Raw genomic sequence first — 17,759 nt, forward strand, 5'->3', positions numbered from 1 at the left:
GCTGAAGACAACCACCAAGGGAAAGCAGACAGCAACAACATGGCTCCATTTAATTATTAGTTGCTCGCCTTCCTTCTCTTACTATAGGAGGCAACTGCTAGCTGAGGACGTCGTTCCTTGGTTCTAAGGTGTGTGCGTGCATGCGTGCGTGCGTATGTGTGTGAGTTTTGTGGCCTGTGGGTGTGTGTGCGTATGTGTGCGTGAGAGAGAGAGGAGTTTCACATGCAGATCTACCAAGGTTTTCTAGGATTGAGTTTGAGGTTATTCACCAAGCGGTGATGAGCAGATCCCAGCATGATATGAAGGATCCTACGTGGATGGAAAGATGAGGCAAGTTCGTTCACTGAAACAAAGTATAGAACATTACCGTCCACTGTCCTTCAGAACTTAAAACTGTTTGATGATTTCGCCAGGTGTATTTACGCTCAGATGTATTTGAGCTTTATGTCTTTCTGCTATACCAAAAAAGGAAAAAGAGATGAAATAAGTTTTTTTTTTTTTTTTGTCTTTTTGTTATTTGGGAATTAAGACAGGTGCAAGCCTGATCAACTATGAAAGTGAGGTGTAATCAAACAGAGATCTTTATACCACTCCAGGAAAACTTATCCAACTCAACTAGTTGAGTCCCTCAAAGGTTAGATAAAGTTAGCTTTGAGTGATTCAAGTCTCAAGTTAAAGGGCACACAATTCAGCATCAGCAAGTTAAAAGGCACTCTTGCTGCTAGTTTTTGTCCTTTATACCGACTTCAAACATACAAGACTACTTATTGTGCTTGTGTTTACATGCGTAGGTTTTTTTTTCCTTTCCTTGAGGTCAAAATGTGTAGCAATTTAGATTTATCTGCCCTTTCAGGAGGTAAATATTCTTTTTGTTTTTTTATTGTAAGCCAGAATCATTAAGTCAATCTAAAATAAAATACATCCATAAGCATCTAAAAAATAAAATATCTAACAATTCAGAAAAAAATATCTCTTACAGTCGTCCATAGATTAGATCCTATATGATCAGCAATATATTTTTTGTTAAATCTATTCTTTTCCAACTCTTACTCTGCCACGTTTCTCTTGTTAGTTGCTATGAGGTTAGGATGGAAGAGTCTCTAATGCAAGAGTGGACATGTAAGAATGCCATCACCTGCCATTTTGGGCCGTGATTGCACCATGTGGCATAAAATAAACCACGTTCATGAGTCAACCCACTCACCTAGCATTCAGTTTGATTCCCACTGCTGTCACCATTCCATCAGCCATGAAAGAAGGCTTTTTAATTTTTTTATTCCTCTCCATTGTGCCTGGAGTCTATGGATGCCTAACAAGGCCAAATATAGCCAGGTATATGAAGAGCACCCTCAGTCTGATAGCCAAGGACAGAGTTCAGATGAAGAAAGATAACATCCTAAGCAGCAGATTGAACTAAATTATATAAAAAAATAAAGATAAAAATGAGAAAGTTCATTTAACTTAGAGTTGACATCCTTTTACGTGATATATCCGATAAAGTCTAAAGCAAAAGATCCTTCTCTTCAATGATGATATTGATATGGAAAGCACTCTCTAACAGCCATTTTATGTGAAACAATTCGTGAGAACAAGTATAAAATAATGTCATAGAATGATATGGCATCAAAGCTTGCTGGTTGGAACACCAACACGTGATGTCCTTGACTTCTTCTCTACGACCCTTGATAGCTCTTTAACTTCCTCCTTCGGGATGTGCCGAGGGTGGCTTAGCCAGAGGCCTCCATCAACAACCATAGTAGTTCCATTAACATATTTACCTTCAAAAGAAAATTAAGAAAGGAAAAGATTATGAGCCCAAGAATATAAGATATGGCAAGGAAAAAGAAGAGTATGCAAGAATGAAAACATATCCAGATATGAAGATGAACACACAAAGAGCTAGTAAATTTATGTAGACTGGTTATGCTACTAAAACATTAAGGTTGCTTTCGTATGTAACCATTATGAGGTACCAATACGTAGCTGAGAATGACATAACGACCACTGCAGCTAATATCACCATATGACTTTTATAAGAGAACAATTCATCGCTCGTCAGTAACCAATCTTTTGGTATTGACCATTAGAGTTGAAGAGGAACCGATAAACCCCATCAATAGGGTTCCATCAATATTCAATACACCATCCAAGCTACCCACAAACTGTTCAGTCACTAAAGACCCAGGAAAAACATCAGGTGCAAATGCCTCATGAAAAAAGTGAAGCATACAACTGATTTGCGCCCAAAACAATCTGACACTCAGAGCATGATGGAATGATGAGTCCAAGGAAACACCTATTCCAGCTCCCTTGTATTTCTAGAGAGAAAGAGAAGCCCAGAATCCAGATCGCAAAAGCCAGCATGGTACATTAATATTGCATGGTGTTAACACCAGCATTTCAAATATGCTAGGATTTCTTATATCTTCTGGCATGTTATACTGATGCAAATTAAGCTGGTTATGAATAAAGGTTGCTAATTAATTTATCATGCAGTAACTTTTGCTGGCTGATTTGATGCATGTTTTCAGCAAATAACGACTTTCAATGTCTAACTACAGCAAAAACAATTCAAAAGTTATTTCAGATTTGATATTTTTCAAACTTCACCTATATAAGACAGAAATCAACAGATATTAGACTAGGAAAAGCAAGGTAAAGAGAGTGGAGAAATTAGAGGAATGAGAGGACTGAGAAAGATAGAGAGAGGCCAGTGTTCCTATGTCAACATGGTAACTCTTCCACAAAAGCTAATCTCCATTTCTTCTGTACATCCAGACCTCAACACCCTTTTGTTCATCTAATTGACTGCAAATCAAAAGCCTGCTACAAAACTCTGATGGAAACTAATTAGAGCTTAATCAAGATGGCTAAGGTCCTTACTAAGAGGGCTGATTGGTAACTTATTAGTTGCTTGAGTCCTTCTAGGACTCTTCCAAGAACAAGCTTTTGGTGACCAGCTGCCACAATGGGTTACTCATGAGTTGCCTAAGTTGGGTCCTTTTAGGACTCTTTAAATAACAAGCTTTTGGAACGCTCATAGGCATAAGTTGATGGCATGGAGCTCTTATAGATTTCATAAACTTCAGAAGCAGCAAAACGAGGGCTTGGGTAGGGACTAATGGCCTTACTGATGTCATTGTGGAAAGCATTAGGACAGCAGTGACACTGAGTCACCACAAAGTAGAAAGGTGTTAAAAACCTGAATCCCCCTCCACCCCTGCCCAAACGCCCCTCCCCACTTCTTCTTTTTCAATAACTCACTAGTTAAGTAATGGTGGCAAGTCAGCATCTTTTAAATGCTCTAAAATCCATATAAAACCTATATGTGTCAATTATACATGGGCTATGCAGTAGATCGGCCATGTGAAGCCATGCAACCAAGACTTCTCCCTCTTCAGAAGAAATATTGACTAATCAGATCTAGGTTCTCAAAACTGACATTCTTGGGCATTCAAAACCCCAAAGATAGATGCCTAAAAATAAAATACAAGATGAAAATAAGGTAGAATGAACTAATAGAGAGAGTAAAATAGCACAACTTGAGGCTCATGAAAGGCTTACAAAGCAGCTCTTCATCGGGCTTCCTTTACCACAAAAGTCAAGCAAAAGGCACTAGAAAACTAGATCTCTGTAGCTTTTAACTACACCAGATATAACAGAAGTTTTCCCTTTTTTCCCCTTAACTAGGCTGTTGCCCATTGTTTCCCAACAGAGCATAGACATGACTAGAACACTCAAAAATGTTTTCTGACCCATCTGTTAGCCTGCATCATACCCTTGACATGCACATTACACTATTATAAGTAATCTAGAACATGAACCAACATATGAGTACTGTATGTTTGACAAACAATCACAGATAAAAGAGATTGACAAGAAATTGAGGAGTTTTGGGAGAAAAAGATATACAAGATACCAAGAACACCCAAATGATAGATGTTGTGTTTTTGGACCACATGATAACCCACATTGGCATGTGAAGTAGATATTACTCTGATACATAGTGACACTGGACAATATCAAAGAAAAAAGCATACTTAAATAAGGGATGGATGTGCACCATAGCATGGCAAGAGATTGACCGGCACTTGTACGTTCAGCTAACTATGTGATAGAGACCCAAACATGGACCCAAGTGCCAGTCGCAAAAGCACGGCAAGGACAACACATGCCATAAATTCTTTATTGGCACAGAAGACAAGACAGTTCCCAATTTGTGCTAGTACTCAGCACCATCCATGCCTTTCTGTGCCAAGCATACCAACTGGCATGGCTTACGGACACAGAATGGTGTATACTGTTCCCATGCAAAGCCAACAGACCGTTTCCGTGCCGGTTCAGCTATATACTGGCCGAATCGGGCGGTTGGGTCCAGTTCAGCAAACCATGGTCCAACCTTTTCTAACCTTATTTGTTGTTGGATAGCAAGTAAAACTTTAGTTTGTCAAAAGTGTCTCAAGTGCAAAGTAAACTATTAATAAATTTTGAGGGTATAATTTTTTTCTAAACAAGAAAATTTAAACATTATGGCAGTTATACGTTTATCCGTAAAATGGGGATAATTTTCACCTCAAACGTTAACTGAAAATTGGATGACATTGAGATCATGAAAATCAAAGAAGTTCAGTTATAAACTACATGCAGAAAATTAAAGTAGAGTAAAAGGAACAGCAGATGGTGCATAAAGTCAGACTAGGTTACAACCTGCATCAGAAGCCAGGTACAGAGCAGCCATCGCTATATCCCATTTCTCTCCAAATTTAAATAGAGGCATGTATTCTCGTGTTTTAGATGTCATCTCTTCTGGGGAAAGCTTTCTTAGTCCAGGAGTGCCTTCTATTGGTCCTGGTGCAATCCCGTTGACCCTTATATCATAATCAGTACCCCATTCTAGGGCCAAGGACCTTGTAATACTATCAACTGCTGCCTGTCAAAGCAGAATATCACGATATATATTGATACTAGTAACTCATTTACACAAATAATGTTAACATACCTTGGCTGCAGACACATGAATTTGGTACCAAGATGCCGTATAGTGCAGAGTTGCACTTATGTTCAGAATAAGGCCACCAGTAGAAGGATCTTTTCCAGGTCCTCCTCTTTTTAGATACTTCAGCGCTTCATGACACATTGTATAAGTGCCAACAGAATCAATGTCCAGCACTGCAAATTGGAGCAAAAATGACCATTCAATTAGCACTGTTCTAAAGCTAGAATTCCAAAGTTTTCAAGTTCAAAGATATCAACAATATAAGTTAATCAAAGACACAACCCACAAGGATTTTTTAATGACTGCAAGCTAACAGGCATAATCATAATCGTAATCACTGCTTTTTATCCAACCCAGTTGGGATCAGCTTTCTAAATCCTGTTCCTCGATCCATTACACACACTACATTGTCGACATTAGGGACAACAATGTGCTGGGCTAGCTGGAGCAGCCTGACCAAAAAAACCAGGCCCAAGCTCAAGAATTAGGCCCTAAAGTCCGATTGGGGCCAAAAGCTAATGAAGCCCAAATATATCAGGGCCAAAATCAGGTTTGAACATTCCATGAAAATTGACTTATCCAAAAGTGAGTCCACCCTGGCCCAAAAATACCTGTGTTCGACCAAGTTCAACCTTGGCATTCTAGGCCAGATTATGTTACTTGGACCTTTTGATTCAGCCTGAAGAACCCACACCCGACACCTGAACATGGACATTGCTGCAGCCAAGGTTTGCCATACCGTGCCGAACCGGCCGGTACATCCCATCTCGTACCAGACCGGCGGGGAACCGGCACGATTCGGCCGGTAAAATCGGTACACCGGCGGTACCGAAAAATAAAGAACGGAAAGTGAGAAAGAGAGAGAGGGGGGAGGGAAAGGAGGGAGGTGGGAGCCGCCGGAGGCCGACGGTGGCCCGCTGCAGCCGTCGGAGGGCTTTCGAGCCCCGTATCGCCCGATAGGACTTTCAAGAGAGCAAAAAAGAGAGAGAGAGTGCTCGGAGGGGGGCGGGGAACCAACCGGACAGACGGTGCCTCTGTTGCGAGACTTCCGATGACCGGCGAGCCGACGCCGACGGCCTGAGGACGATCGAGCGGGCGGAGCTCCTCCGCGACTCCGCCCCTTCTTCTTTTTCGAAACAGAAGACGTCTGTTTCGATTTTTTCTTTTTTTTTTTTGTTTTAAACTTATGAAGTCGGCAACTGGGTTGCCGACTTAAGAATTTTTTTTAAAAAAAATAAAAATCGGCAAATCGGCAAATCGTTTGCCGACTTCACTTAAAATCATGTTTTTAAAAAAATTTGCAAAACAGGGACGATGCCCCTGTTTCACGCCTGCGGCGCCGCACGCGTGGACGGCGCCCTCCGACGGCCACGGCGGCCAGTCGGAGGCCGTCCGGCGGTCCCGTCGGCTCCTTCTCCTCCCTCTTTTTTTTTTCTTCCTCTTTCTCTCTCTCTATTTCTCTCGATTTCTCTCTTTTTTCTTCCGGTTCGGGTCGTCGGTTCGGTACGGTATGAAACCATACCGAACCGTACCGCCGGTCGATCGAAACGACCGACGGTACCGGTTCAGCAAACCTTGGCTGCAGCACTTGGACATGGCTCCCTAAGGAGCAATGCTTGGATATTGAAATGATCCAACACTTAGACACACACTCACACCCAACATGTAACCAAAGTTCGAGTAACATAGAGGCCAAATTCCTGCAGACCAGGCTTGAGGCTGAGGATTTAACCCCAGGCTAAATTAGGCCCCGGCATTTCACACCTATAGACAAGTCTTGTTAAGAACCAATTAGGTTTTTTGACAGATTAAGAAACCAAAATGTTGCAAACAATTAAGACTGTGATTTTTTAACTTGGTGCCAAGTTGATCGACACAGAAGCATAAAGAAAGACATCCTCCTGAAACATATTCAAGATCTGTTAGGCAACCTCAGTGTGGTGCAGATGGTGTCTACCTGTTCGGAACCCATTTGGTGATAAATCCTCTGGTGATGCAAGAAAATTGCCTGCCGCCCCATTAACAAGAATATCAAGCTTTCCAAAATGTCTAACTGTGGTTTCAATTACCCTGGTTGCATCCTCCCGCTTACGAACATCTCCCTCAAGCCCAATTGCCTACAAGTCATATTGAGCATAACATTACTTGACATGTAATGAACTCAACGATTTGATCAAACAACCTGCTAACTACTCAGGATAATTTCAATGTAGTAAGGTATTCTACCATGTTCTGCATATAAAGTGAGCATAGCATGTGGAACTTTAGCTCATTAAAGCACCTAGATCACATAAAGCTCATTGCAAATCTTGCATGTCATACTTCAATAGCGAAACAGGACATACAACAAGGCTCAATAAGGGTAGACTCTGCCCATGTAAAATCAGAATAGCATGAAGAGCTTTAGGTCAATAAAGCACCTAGATCACGTAGAGCTCATTGCAAGTCTTCCATATCATACTTCGGGAGAAAAAAACATACTCGTAAGGATAGTTTCCTCCCTGTTGGAAGCTGCTTATATGACAGCCCTCAATCGCCAGCTGAGGGCTAAAATGGCAAATGGTAGACAACAGAAAAGCATGCGAAATTTTGTATTGCAAAATTCAAATGCTGTATTGAATTAATAAACCCAGTATGAAGTTCTATTTTTTAATTATTGGAGCAGTTCTTGGTATCATTTATAATTTTGTAAGCAGTGACAAACTAATATTGGAAAAATCAACTTAGTAATTTAAAGTATAAGATCCCCTTCTGATAATCTAAATCATATCTTATTCATATGTAATTAAAACACATATCCAACTCATAATTTAAGTCCTCATGAAATATGTATACACCGTCTGATCAAGATGTAATTATTATCAGCCAAATCACCCAACTTGAACATCAAGTCTCCAAACTATTTTCAGTTCCATTTTCTTGGTATGGCAGCTAGGTATGCAAGCGGATCGGATTGGTTTGGGTACTAGCACAATCAAAATATAATCCATATCTGAATCAAGTCAAAAAATTGATTTCAAGCCTAATCTATTACCATTTTGGTCAGATTGGATCCGGTCCAAAACATACTCTATAAATCCATCAGGACAAATCAGGTCAGAATTGATCCAAAAATAAACCATAAAAACATGTATATATTAGTTATTTAATTATATGATAAACATATTATACAAAAAAATAATAATTAAACAACATGTAGACATTATTAACAAGTCATTTTGCATAAGATATGATTGAAAACCAAGTATGAATTATAATCAACAACACAAATTGATGATGAACTGCTGAAAAGTTATTATTAGAAACAAAGTAATTTCTCAAATTCAAGATTGTGAAATTTAAAGTTTATTTGTTGAGTCAATTTGGTCAGTTCAGTTTGAGACATGATACTTAGGGATCCAAATCCAATCCATATTCAAAAGGTCATACTTTTATGTCCAAGCCTAATTTAAACAACTTTGATTAGGATAAGAGTGGAACTTTCTCAAGTTGAATCTGGAACAGAAGTAGCTCAATTTAATCCACTTCCAGCCCTAGTAGAAGATTCACTTCATATTTCAACTTTATCAATTGTAACAAACTTTGGGTCTCTACGAAGCCACCTCTAAGCTGAACCTCCAACTTTAGTCTCTCTCTCTCTCTCTCACACACACTCTCTCTCTGCCTCTCTCAGCATGGAAAATCTTTGAAGTGATTTATCATTTTGGAGGTGATGATTTTCCAGAGGCCTGTGAGCTTTTATTCAGTCAGTTTCTTCTGTCTACCTGATTGTCTGTTCTAATTTTTGTTTTACATCAGACTAGGCTTGTCTAGAAAAGTTTTAACATTTGGAGAAAATTTTGAGCATGTCCAACATTTTAAGTGGAAGAAGCCATAGCCCCCCAGGCACCTCACTTATGTCATGTTTGAGTATACAGGATGAGATTCCCTCATGAACTAGTTGCAAACTTTACCAGGTTGGAACCTCCCATCAACTTAGCACATCTTATTTGAAATGATAATGTTTCATTTTGGATCATAAATATAATTTAGTATTTCTTCCCTTGTTTCAAATGTATTATTCTTGGGCCACCTTGAACGCTAGGAACCAACCAAGCGCCCAGGCACTAGGCAGCTCTTGGCTGCCCTTCGGTCTGTTATAACATTAAATACATATCACTTTTGTACTCATGTCCAAACTACCTTTCTATCTACATCTAGAGTGCATGAATACATCAAATTGTATATTGTGTTCCTCTCAAATACAGATAATCCTCAAAAATAGTATTTCGGATACTTAACTTGAGCATCTTATGTGAAGCCAAAAAGAGACTCAAGAAACCACACAATTAGCAGTCCAACCAACTAACCAACCAGCCAATTGGAATATTCTGATTTCAATGAAATTTGTATTGCCTCTAAAGTAGATGTTTATTATTATACATACAGCATGCAGAAAGAAGCATCTTAAATATGTATTCTTGCTATCAATAAACATCTATAAACACAAGATCAACAAAGTAAATATTAGAAAACATATACAGCATAAGAAGATCAACTATAACAAGATATATCGATTCATATTGCAGCAAATTAATTGATGCACTGTGATATAGAACCACATGTATTATATTATTCATACCTGCACTCTGAACTTCAGTAGTCTCATAATAACATGGTTGAAGTCCACATTTTAGTTCTACATGTAAAATTGAGATCGCAATATAGAATTAACACCAGCCATAGGAATTTAAAGCAGAACCATTAAAGTGCTAACCAAAACCATCATCCATGGTTGTAGAAAATATTTGGTAAGTCCATCTTCTTTGTTGCTGAAGGCTGTTGTGTCTCCATTACATCTTTTTAATGTGAGTTTGACAAAGGCAAACAAATGGTAAAAGACATCACTAAATTCAAGTCATTTATTCTATAAATAAAGAAGTGAGATTTTTGTGTTATAGTATCTGAGCAGGTGCACTGACATGTCAAGTGGTCCCCGAGTAATACAAATAAAAGAAGCCATGGATTTTGGAATCAAATGGAATCAACAAGCTTGAGGGTGGCATAGGCAAAAGCGTCAGAGATGTCTGGCCCGTCACCTGGGTTGCAGACATCTGAAAATGCCCTCACTCCCTTCCCTATAGCAGACATGGTGGTGTTTCTTGATTCCCTTAGTGAGGAGCCCTTTTGTAATCACATATAGCTGCAGGGTGGCCATAGAAGGGGAAACTCGAGGAGCTTTTCCCATGAAGCAATGCAACAACTAGAGAGGAAGGGATCCTAGGTTGTGGAAGCAGCAAGAAAAGATACAGAGGTGTAGGGAGGGACTAGTCAGAAGGAGGCACATGACAAGTGTTTGATGAAAGCTTTGACTGAAATTTGAAAGATTCAGCAAGATCAAATTAGAGAATGGTGGCATGAAACATTCTTAAACTCAGCAGAGTTGATTTGGTTTGTCTTCCAGAGATTAAGGTGATTGACCTATCTTACATATTTCTTCAGTGTTGGAGGGGGATGCTTTCAGACAGGTTATGAGATGACTGTCTCTGGAGCGTGAGAAAAGATGTGAATTCAAAGATGCATGTGTGTCTCAGCAAGGTCTAGGGATGATTCCATTTCAAAATGGAATTGGTGAACTTGGAAGACAGCTTCAGATGAATTTTGACATCGTCGTATGGGCCAAACAAGAGGGGGATGCATGAGGATTTTTGCAAGGAGATGATGGACATCAGACTGTCTTTCATTGTTTTGTGGGTGGTGGCCCAAGATTTCAGTTTCATCCAATTCTCACATGAACAATGTTAGTGTCAGTGCACAAAGAGGGACATCAGTAGATTCAACAATACTTATTTGATCCTTGAGCCTGGTCGATCTCCTTATCGCGGGTAGCCAATATTCCTTGCCTTTGAATGGAGCTTGTCTTGAAGCAATAGGAAATAAAGCAATTAGACAGTTTCCTAGCTTTCAACACAATTGGTAGCAAAATGCCTGCCTTTGTTGGTTACTTGGGGATAGCAGCACCTTAATAACATGCACCTCCCATTCTCTTGGCTAATGATAGGTACAAACCAAACATGGCTTTCAAATTTGAGTAGGCCTGGACCAAATCATTGAGTTTTTATGACACAGCATGGGATTAGAAGGTGGTGAATGGAATCAAAAAGCTGAAGCTGGCTATACTTAGCAGGCTTCAAAGTTGGTTCCAGGTTGGAATAAAAATTATCCTGAGAATTTCCCAAAACATGGAGCTATTAAATATAATCACCAAGCTAGATACTGGAGACAAAGCTCTCTCTGCAGATAGAATCAAGATGAAAAATAAGATATTACTGTAAATACCTCATAATGGTACCAAAGACCTAGAATGCTACAGTCAAAAGATGGGACACCTAATACCATTTTTCCCCATCAAATTGTGAATGGGAGGTGATGGAGCAACTTCTATCACTGTCTGCAAGATAGAAAGACCTTGCTGGAGGAAATCTTGGACATAAAGGAGATGATCACTGGTTACTTCACATGGGTGTTTGACTATATTAGAACCTAGAACTCATTAGAGGAACAAAACCAAAATACATAGAGGTCTTAAACATCAAATTCTCTATGGCGAGAAAGCACTGGACCAGATGGCAGATGGCTCCCCTCTCCTATGTCACCTAAGATACCGGGTGGCAGTCAGAGTTAACCTAAAATACTTATTTGTTGTTTTTTGCATAATCCGTCAAACATCGATAGAATCAACTGTGCACATGTGGTGAAGATTCTGAGAGTTGGGGTGGCTAGCACTATTCCGGAATTTAGTTCCAGTAGTTTGCTTAATGGGATATTTAAGATAGTCGCATCTAGACTCAAGATCAATATTGGGGATTTAGTTTCTCATACCAGAAAATGCCTTCATTCCTGACTAATATATATTGGGCAACTATGCTTGTGTGGAGGAGATTATTTTGGACTACAAGAAGAGCAACAAGGGTTTTGAGCAAACTTATCACATACTAGATTGTACATATTTAGAAGAGTTGTTGAGGGCTCAAGGTTTTGGTAGCAGGTGGATCAGAGGGCCACGATCACCATTACATAAAACAAGCTGTTGGCAGTGATCAATAAGAAAATCAATGAGGCAGTTTTTGCTACGTGAGGTATCCGATGCAGCACAACTTTCCCTCTTTTTTCATTTTCAGTGACAGAATTATTACACCATGCACTTTATAAGGTAATTCACCATACACTAATAAAGGTTCGAGTGACTAGCCAATCCATGGAGCAGTGCTAAATTTTCAGTTAACCAAATAGCATAATAATATTGTGCAGGGCCAAGGAAATAGATTAAAAATAGTAGGCTTCCTCTTTAGACTGTTGTAAGGGAATTTCAGATCTCTCCATCAGCTTTTAGAATAGCCTCTTAGTGTTGATAAAGGACCAGTCAAGCAATGGATGCTTCTTGGACCACTTGATAAATTTCTACCGACAATCCTGTCTTACCAAATATCTAGGTCTTCCCTTGTTTGAAGAAAAACTCAGCAAAAGAGGTATCAATGCCTCTAGCAGAGGTCAATTGCTGGTTAGCTAGTTGGAAATCCAAGCTCCTTTCATATGAGTATCAGCTCACGTTGGTGACTTCAATTCTTGATGCCCAACTGCTCTCTGTCTTTTTCTTTCTTTCAAAGTAGATATTGGAATGGTTTGAAAGCATTTAATGGGACTTTTTTTGAGACAATCTGAGAGAGGCATGGTCAAATAGGAGGCTGCCAAGAAAGATGATAGCTTGCAAGTCTTAGAGCCTATTTGGATGATTGGGCTAAAAATCCTATGGAATTCGTTGGTTGGACCGAAACAACTAGCAAAATCATAGGATTACAGATTGGGCTAGGCCTATATTCATAAATACCTAGAAATAGCTTTAGAGTGGGCCAGCCCGAATCCTATGGAAAGGAAAAAAAAACCTCAACCTAATAGCATGCTTGTAATGCTATGATTTTGCTAGTTATACTGACCCAACCCATAAATCTTATAAGATTTTCAATCCAATCATCCAAACAAGCCCTTAGGAATCAACGTGGGCTAGACATCCCCAACATACATGAATATGATTGGTCCAACCTCACCAAATAGCCATGGTGCCACTAAAAAACATCACTATAGAAATGAGTGGTGCGAAGGGCCCTCTACTCTAGGTTGAAGCTATCTGACTTCAAGTTTTGGCTATCTACAAGCCTCACCTTTTTTAGAGGGATGTGCTGAAAACAACATCAACATTCTTCGTCTTCTTTACAAGTGAACCAATATGCTCCTTTTTCTGGATAATCAAATGGATTGAAGCCCCTTCTCTTGCTATTACATTCCAGCTAGTCTGCTACTTGACATGGAAGTACAGAACTGGTAGTGCATGGCCGAGGATCAGATTGGATAGGACAAAAAAGGGAGCTTTGGGATCCAAAATTTAGTCAAACACTCTAGCTGAAAATGCATATCGCTACAACTAGTTCAACTTACTGCCTCCTCCTTCAGTCTTAAAATGGAGCAAGGTTTGGCACTTTGACATAAGGAGATTTTTACTAGTAGCAGGTTTCTTAACAATGAGGTAGAGGGTGGATGGCTTCTTTGCCCTTCAGCTAAACATCTTTGGAAAGGAGGTACAACATTAAAGGTTAGGGTTTTCTTATGGTTGCTGCTAAAAATAAAAATGGTACATTGACGACAGTGCACAACCTTAGAGAAGGGAATTAAGTGGGCAGGCAGGTGCATATGCTGTGTAAAAGCTGTCCAAGGACAGTGGAGCATCTTATCCCTCAATTTCAGTTTGTCTAACACCTCTGTTTCACCATCAAACCATCAAACACCTCCTTAAGGTGAGGGGATACACATATACCGAAAGGACACTTTGGTCCAGTTGGAGGGTGAAACAAGTGTCCAAGTCAAGCCAAGCCGATTGGGATTGGATGGTGGCTGCAATGGCATGGTTGACTCGCAAAAGTAAAATACTTGTATCTTCCTATAAAATGAGGCCTTGGACTTCAATGTGCTTTGGTCAATGTAATTTTTGCAAGCTCCAAGTTGGGGACAACATCGAAGAAGAGAAAGAAAAAAACTTCCTATTTTGTTCACTAAGTAATCATCCCTAGGTGTGCAATTGAGTGCGGTGGATCTCATCTCTTAATTCTTTGGTATGGTTAAGACTTTATGATAGGTTGGGAAGTGGGGCTTTTGGTTGATGTTTCTAAGGCTCCTATTTTTGTGGATGAGTCCAGGTTGTTCCAAGTAGGGCTCACTAGGCCTTCTTTCCCAGGCTCCCTCTTCTTTTTCTCTTTCCCCGCTTCTTTTCTTTGCTCTCTTTCTTTCATTTGGGAAGTTCATTTCTACCGATATTTACCATCTCATTTTCTTAATGAAGCAGTGGTGATCTAGTCACTGTTGTTCACAAGAAGAAGAAGAACAAAAGAGAGAATCAATTTCCAATTTTGCAATCATAGCACCAAATTTTTATACTATTAACTTCTAAATGCAGAAAATGAAGGACTCAAGTGTGAGACCCTATAGAGGTAAGTGAGTGAAGAAAAATGGATCTTTAGAATTACAGCAAAAACAATGGGGGAAGATGTGGCGTATGTTAATTGAATAGGTAGCAGCAATCTTCAAGATTTTAAAGAGAACCATGTACTAGAAGTGATGTTGCAATGTCAGGATCCTGACAATAATCAATATAAAGAGCAACCTTACATGCTGATTTATTTTCTAGAGTATGTCTGCTTGCAACACCTGCACTTGCTTTTTGCAGGCCTTACATAAACCATGTCTCCTATGTTGCCCTTATGATTATAATTCATATTTGCTGTTACCGCCTTAACACTTCCTGAATGCCTCGTGCATATGAAAGGCCTTGCACATCACCAATCATTCAATTTGACAAATGTTTGAATATAGAGATTGAAGACTTGTTGAGTCAATTGCTGTTATCATGAAAGTAAAAAATGTAAAAGATTTTTATGTTAAGACAATATCTGATGCATCAGATCCTACTAAATGAGTATTTGGTGGTGCATAACCTTCACTTTTTTGTCCCAGTTGCTTCCACCTTATTTTGTTGATAATAAAACAGAGCCTCTTTTTTCACTCTTCTATAGTTCCCCCTGATTTTCATGAATAGAATTTTTTACAGCCTACTTAAGAAAATTACAATTTGCAAGGGAAAAATAAATATCTGAAAATGATTCAATCACGAACAAAATATAGCAATAAATCACGGTAGTAAAATATGAAATATTTATAGGATGAATTCCTAATATAACAAAAAAGATCAGTTATAAAGATTATACGCATATAGAGGTACACAATCTGATCGGGATTACTCTAGTCCAAAAAAAAAAAATTATGTGCCACTGCAAAGTTTTAGAAGCTTGCTGCACAGTTATGTTCACATTACATGACTGGAAACCAGCTATTACCAATTAGACGAGCAATAAAACAAAGAGAAATAATTACTAACTTTTCATCCATCAAAATTGCTCAAATAGTTAAAACAGTTATCAATTATAGAATCACTCCCATCAAATTTTCAAATTTTAGGTAATTATCAACATTTTATAATAAAGGTCAACTTTATCAAAATTAGATCAGTTACAACTCACACACCATGAAACACATAGAGCATCCAACGAAAGCCAATTCATCGCAACAAAAATCAATTTTCTTGAAAATATCACAAATTTGACGTCGAAGCAACCAGCAACCGTACCAGACACATCAAAATTCATAAGAAACATGACTCTTTACACGAATTCGAGAGAGAATCTGAGTAGAGGGGTTCACCTGAATCCCCTCCGATTGGAGGGCGGCGACGGCAGCGTCGAGGACGTTGCGCCGGCGGCCCATGATGGCGACGGCGGCTTCATGTCTCCCGAACTGGGTGGAGATCTCGAAGCCAATCCCTGACCCTCCTCCGGTTATCAAAGCCACCTTCCCCTTCAGCAACTCCGGCTTGAACGGAGACTCCATGGAAGGTGTCTGTTCGTCTCTCTCTCTCTCTCAAAAGGACGAGTGGTTGATTACTTGATTTGGCTATCAAATTAGTGGTTTTAGTGGTGTACAGGACGATACGAACAGTAATCACGTCCACGGTGTTTTTTATCTAAATAATATTTTAAAAAAAATTATAAAATTAATATATTTTTTAATTTATTTATAAAAATAATATAAAATTATAAAATAATAATATTTTTTTGATAGAAAATATTATTTGAAATGACGTTTCTTCTCTCCACATCATCTCCTCTCCCGTCCTCCATGGAATTAAAGGATCCAAAAAAAAATCCTCCCACGACCCCAAAAAAAATCCTCAGTCACAAAAAAAAAATCATCATTTTTAATGGTGTTTCTTAGAAAGCGCAGTTTCAAACGGCGCTTTCAAAGATGCCAAATGGTTTTTTTTTGTCCTCTCCAAAAATCCATCCAATAGCAAGCAGTTGGTGACTGCACCATACCGAATGGCCTGATTCATGTTGTTTATCGAAAAATCGATTTGAATTGTGTCGATTTCCTACCACCTTAACCTTCCTACTTGGATCCTATATTCTAATAAAGTGAAGATGCACATCTCAAGCAACTCCTGCTTCCTCCATGCCTAAACATACCATCCCTAGAATCCACACTAGGATCCAATTAGTGAATCATACCACTTGATAGTATCAGGATAGAATCCACCTATTCAAGGTTTGCAGGATTTTTTACTGATTTATTATTAATTTTAAAATAATTTATAAAAATAATCGAAAAAAAGTCACCCTAGGCACCACCTAACCCACCCTTCACGCCATGTGGGAGTGCTCAATCAGCTAGGAAAAGTGCTGAATCAGTTAGAAAATCGTGGTGTGGAAAGGTGACTCTATGATAGGGCGACTCAAAAAGCCATCTTAGGACGACTTTGTGACACCCTCCCACATATCCTCCCAGCTCTCATCCTCCGGTCGGATCCTAGCTGTGTCCTCCGATCGAATCCGACTAGCTCTCATCCAATCGTCTTCTAATCAGATCCTCTCAGCTCTTCGAGTGATCAGATAGAACCACTTTACTATAGGGCGACCTACTATTGATGTGCACTCATCTTCAGGATGTCCAACTAAGATATCCAACCAGTGCTCGTCATGGATGTGCATTGATGTTCTAATGTGCACTAATGTTCTATGTGCACTGATCTTCTTATTCTTATTCTTATTATTTTTGTTGCAATATTCTGATGTGCAAGAAGCTGTGGGTAGGACACATCTCTACCTTATACTTATGCTACTATGATGTTAGCTCATATCTTTAGATATTATAGAGTAAGGATTCTAAGCGAACAATCAACAAAATTAGGTAGAGATAGCAATTTGTTAAAGTTAGTTGGGCATAATTTGTGACTGTTTACCGTTATAAATCTTGAAAATTTTCTAAGTCACTAAGCTAGCACTTATACGAAGGGCTATATAAAATATATATATTTTTGAAACTAAAATTGACGGCAATTGATCCTTGGATATTAGTAAGTTATAAAATAATTTTTAATAAATTTTGAGACCTTTTAATCCATTCATTTGAAGAAGAAAAGTTTTAAAAATTTTGGATTTGAAAAAAATTTTAACTAAAACCCAAGTTTTGGCTTCTTATTCTTAACGATTTTAATTTTTTTGATATTTTTATTAATTTCAAATAGAAAGTATTTGCTTATTTACATTTATATTTTAAAATTAATGGAGAATAAAATAATGAGGATATTAATTTAAAATAAAAAAATATAAATAAAATAAGATGC

At 38.8% G+C, this 17,759-nt stretch overlaps 1 protein-coding gene across 1 annotated transcript; it reads right to left on the minus strand.

Annotated features, from left to right (window-relative positions):
- Positions 1 to 1,431: 1,431 nt before the first annotated feature.
- Positions 1,432 to 16,035, minus strand: LOC105059879 (peroxisomal 2,4-dienoyl-CoA reductase [(3E)-enoyl-CoA-producing]). Its single transcript, XM_010943373.4, has 5 exons — positions 15,782 to 16,035; positions 6,954 to 7,113; positions 5,000 to 5,169; positions 4,708 to 4,930; positions 1,432 to 1,778 (listed from the first exon to the last, which is right to left on the minus strand). Exons 1-5 carry the CDS (start codon positions 15,965 to 15,967, stop codon positions 1,624 to 1,626), a joined length of 894 nt encoding a protein of 297 aa, XP_010941675.1. The 5' UTR covers positions 15,968 to 16,035; the 3' UTR covers positions 1,432 to 1,623.
- Positions 16,036 to 17,759: the final 1,724 nt, after the last annotated feature.

Source organism: Elaeis guineensis, chromosome 10 (assembly GCF_000442705.2).
Source record: "Elaeis guineensis isolate ETL-2024a chromosome 10, EG11, whole genome shotgun sequence".
In the NCBI taxonomy this organism is placed as follows: domain Eukaryota; kingdom Viridiplantae; phylum Streptophyta; class Magnoliopsida; order Arecales; family Arecaceae; genus Elaeis; species Elaeis guineensis.

Bases quoted from the DNA above. Each gene is read 5' to 3' on its own strand.
- LOC105059879 (XM_010943373.4), bottom strand. From the start codon at position 15,967: ATGGAGTCTCCGTTCAAGCCGGAGTTGCTGAAGGGGAAGGTGGCTTTG. The intron at 5,170-6,953 runs GTAGACACCATC...TCCAATTTGCAG, and splicing joins ACCAAATGGGTTCCGAACAG to TGCTGGACATTGATTCTGTT. The intron at 4,931-4,999 runs GTATGTTAACAT...CTGCTTTGACAG, and splicing joins TTCATGTGTCTGCAGCCAAG to GCAGCAGTTGATAGTATTAC.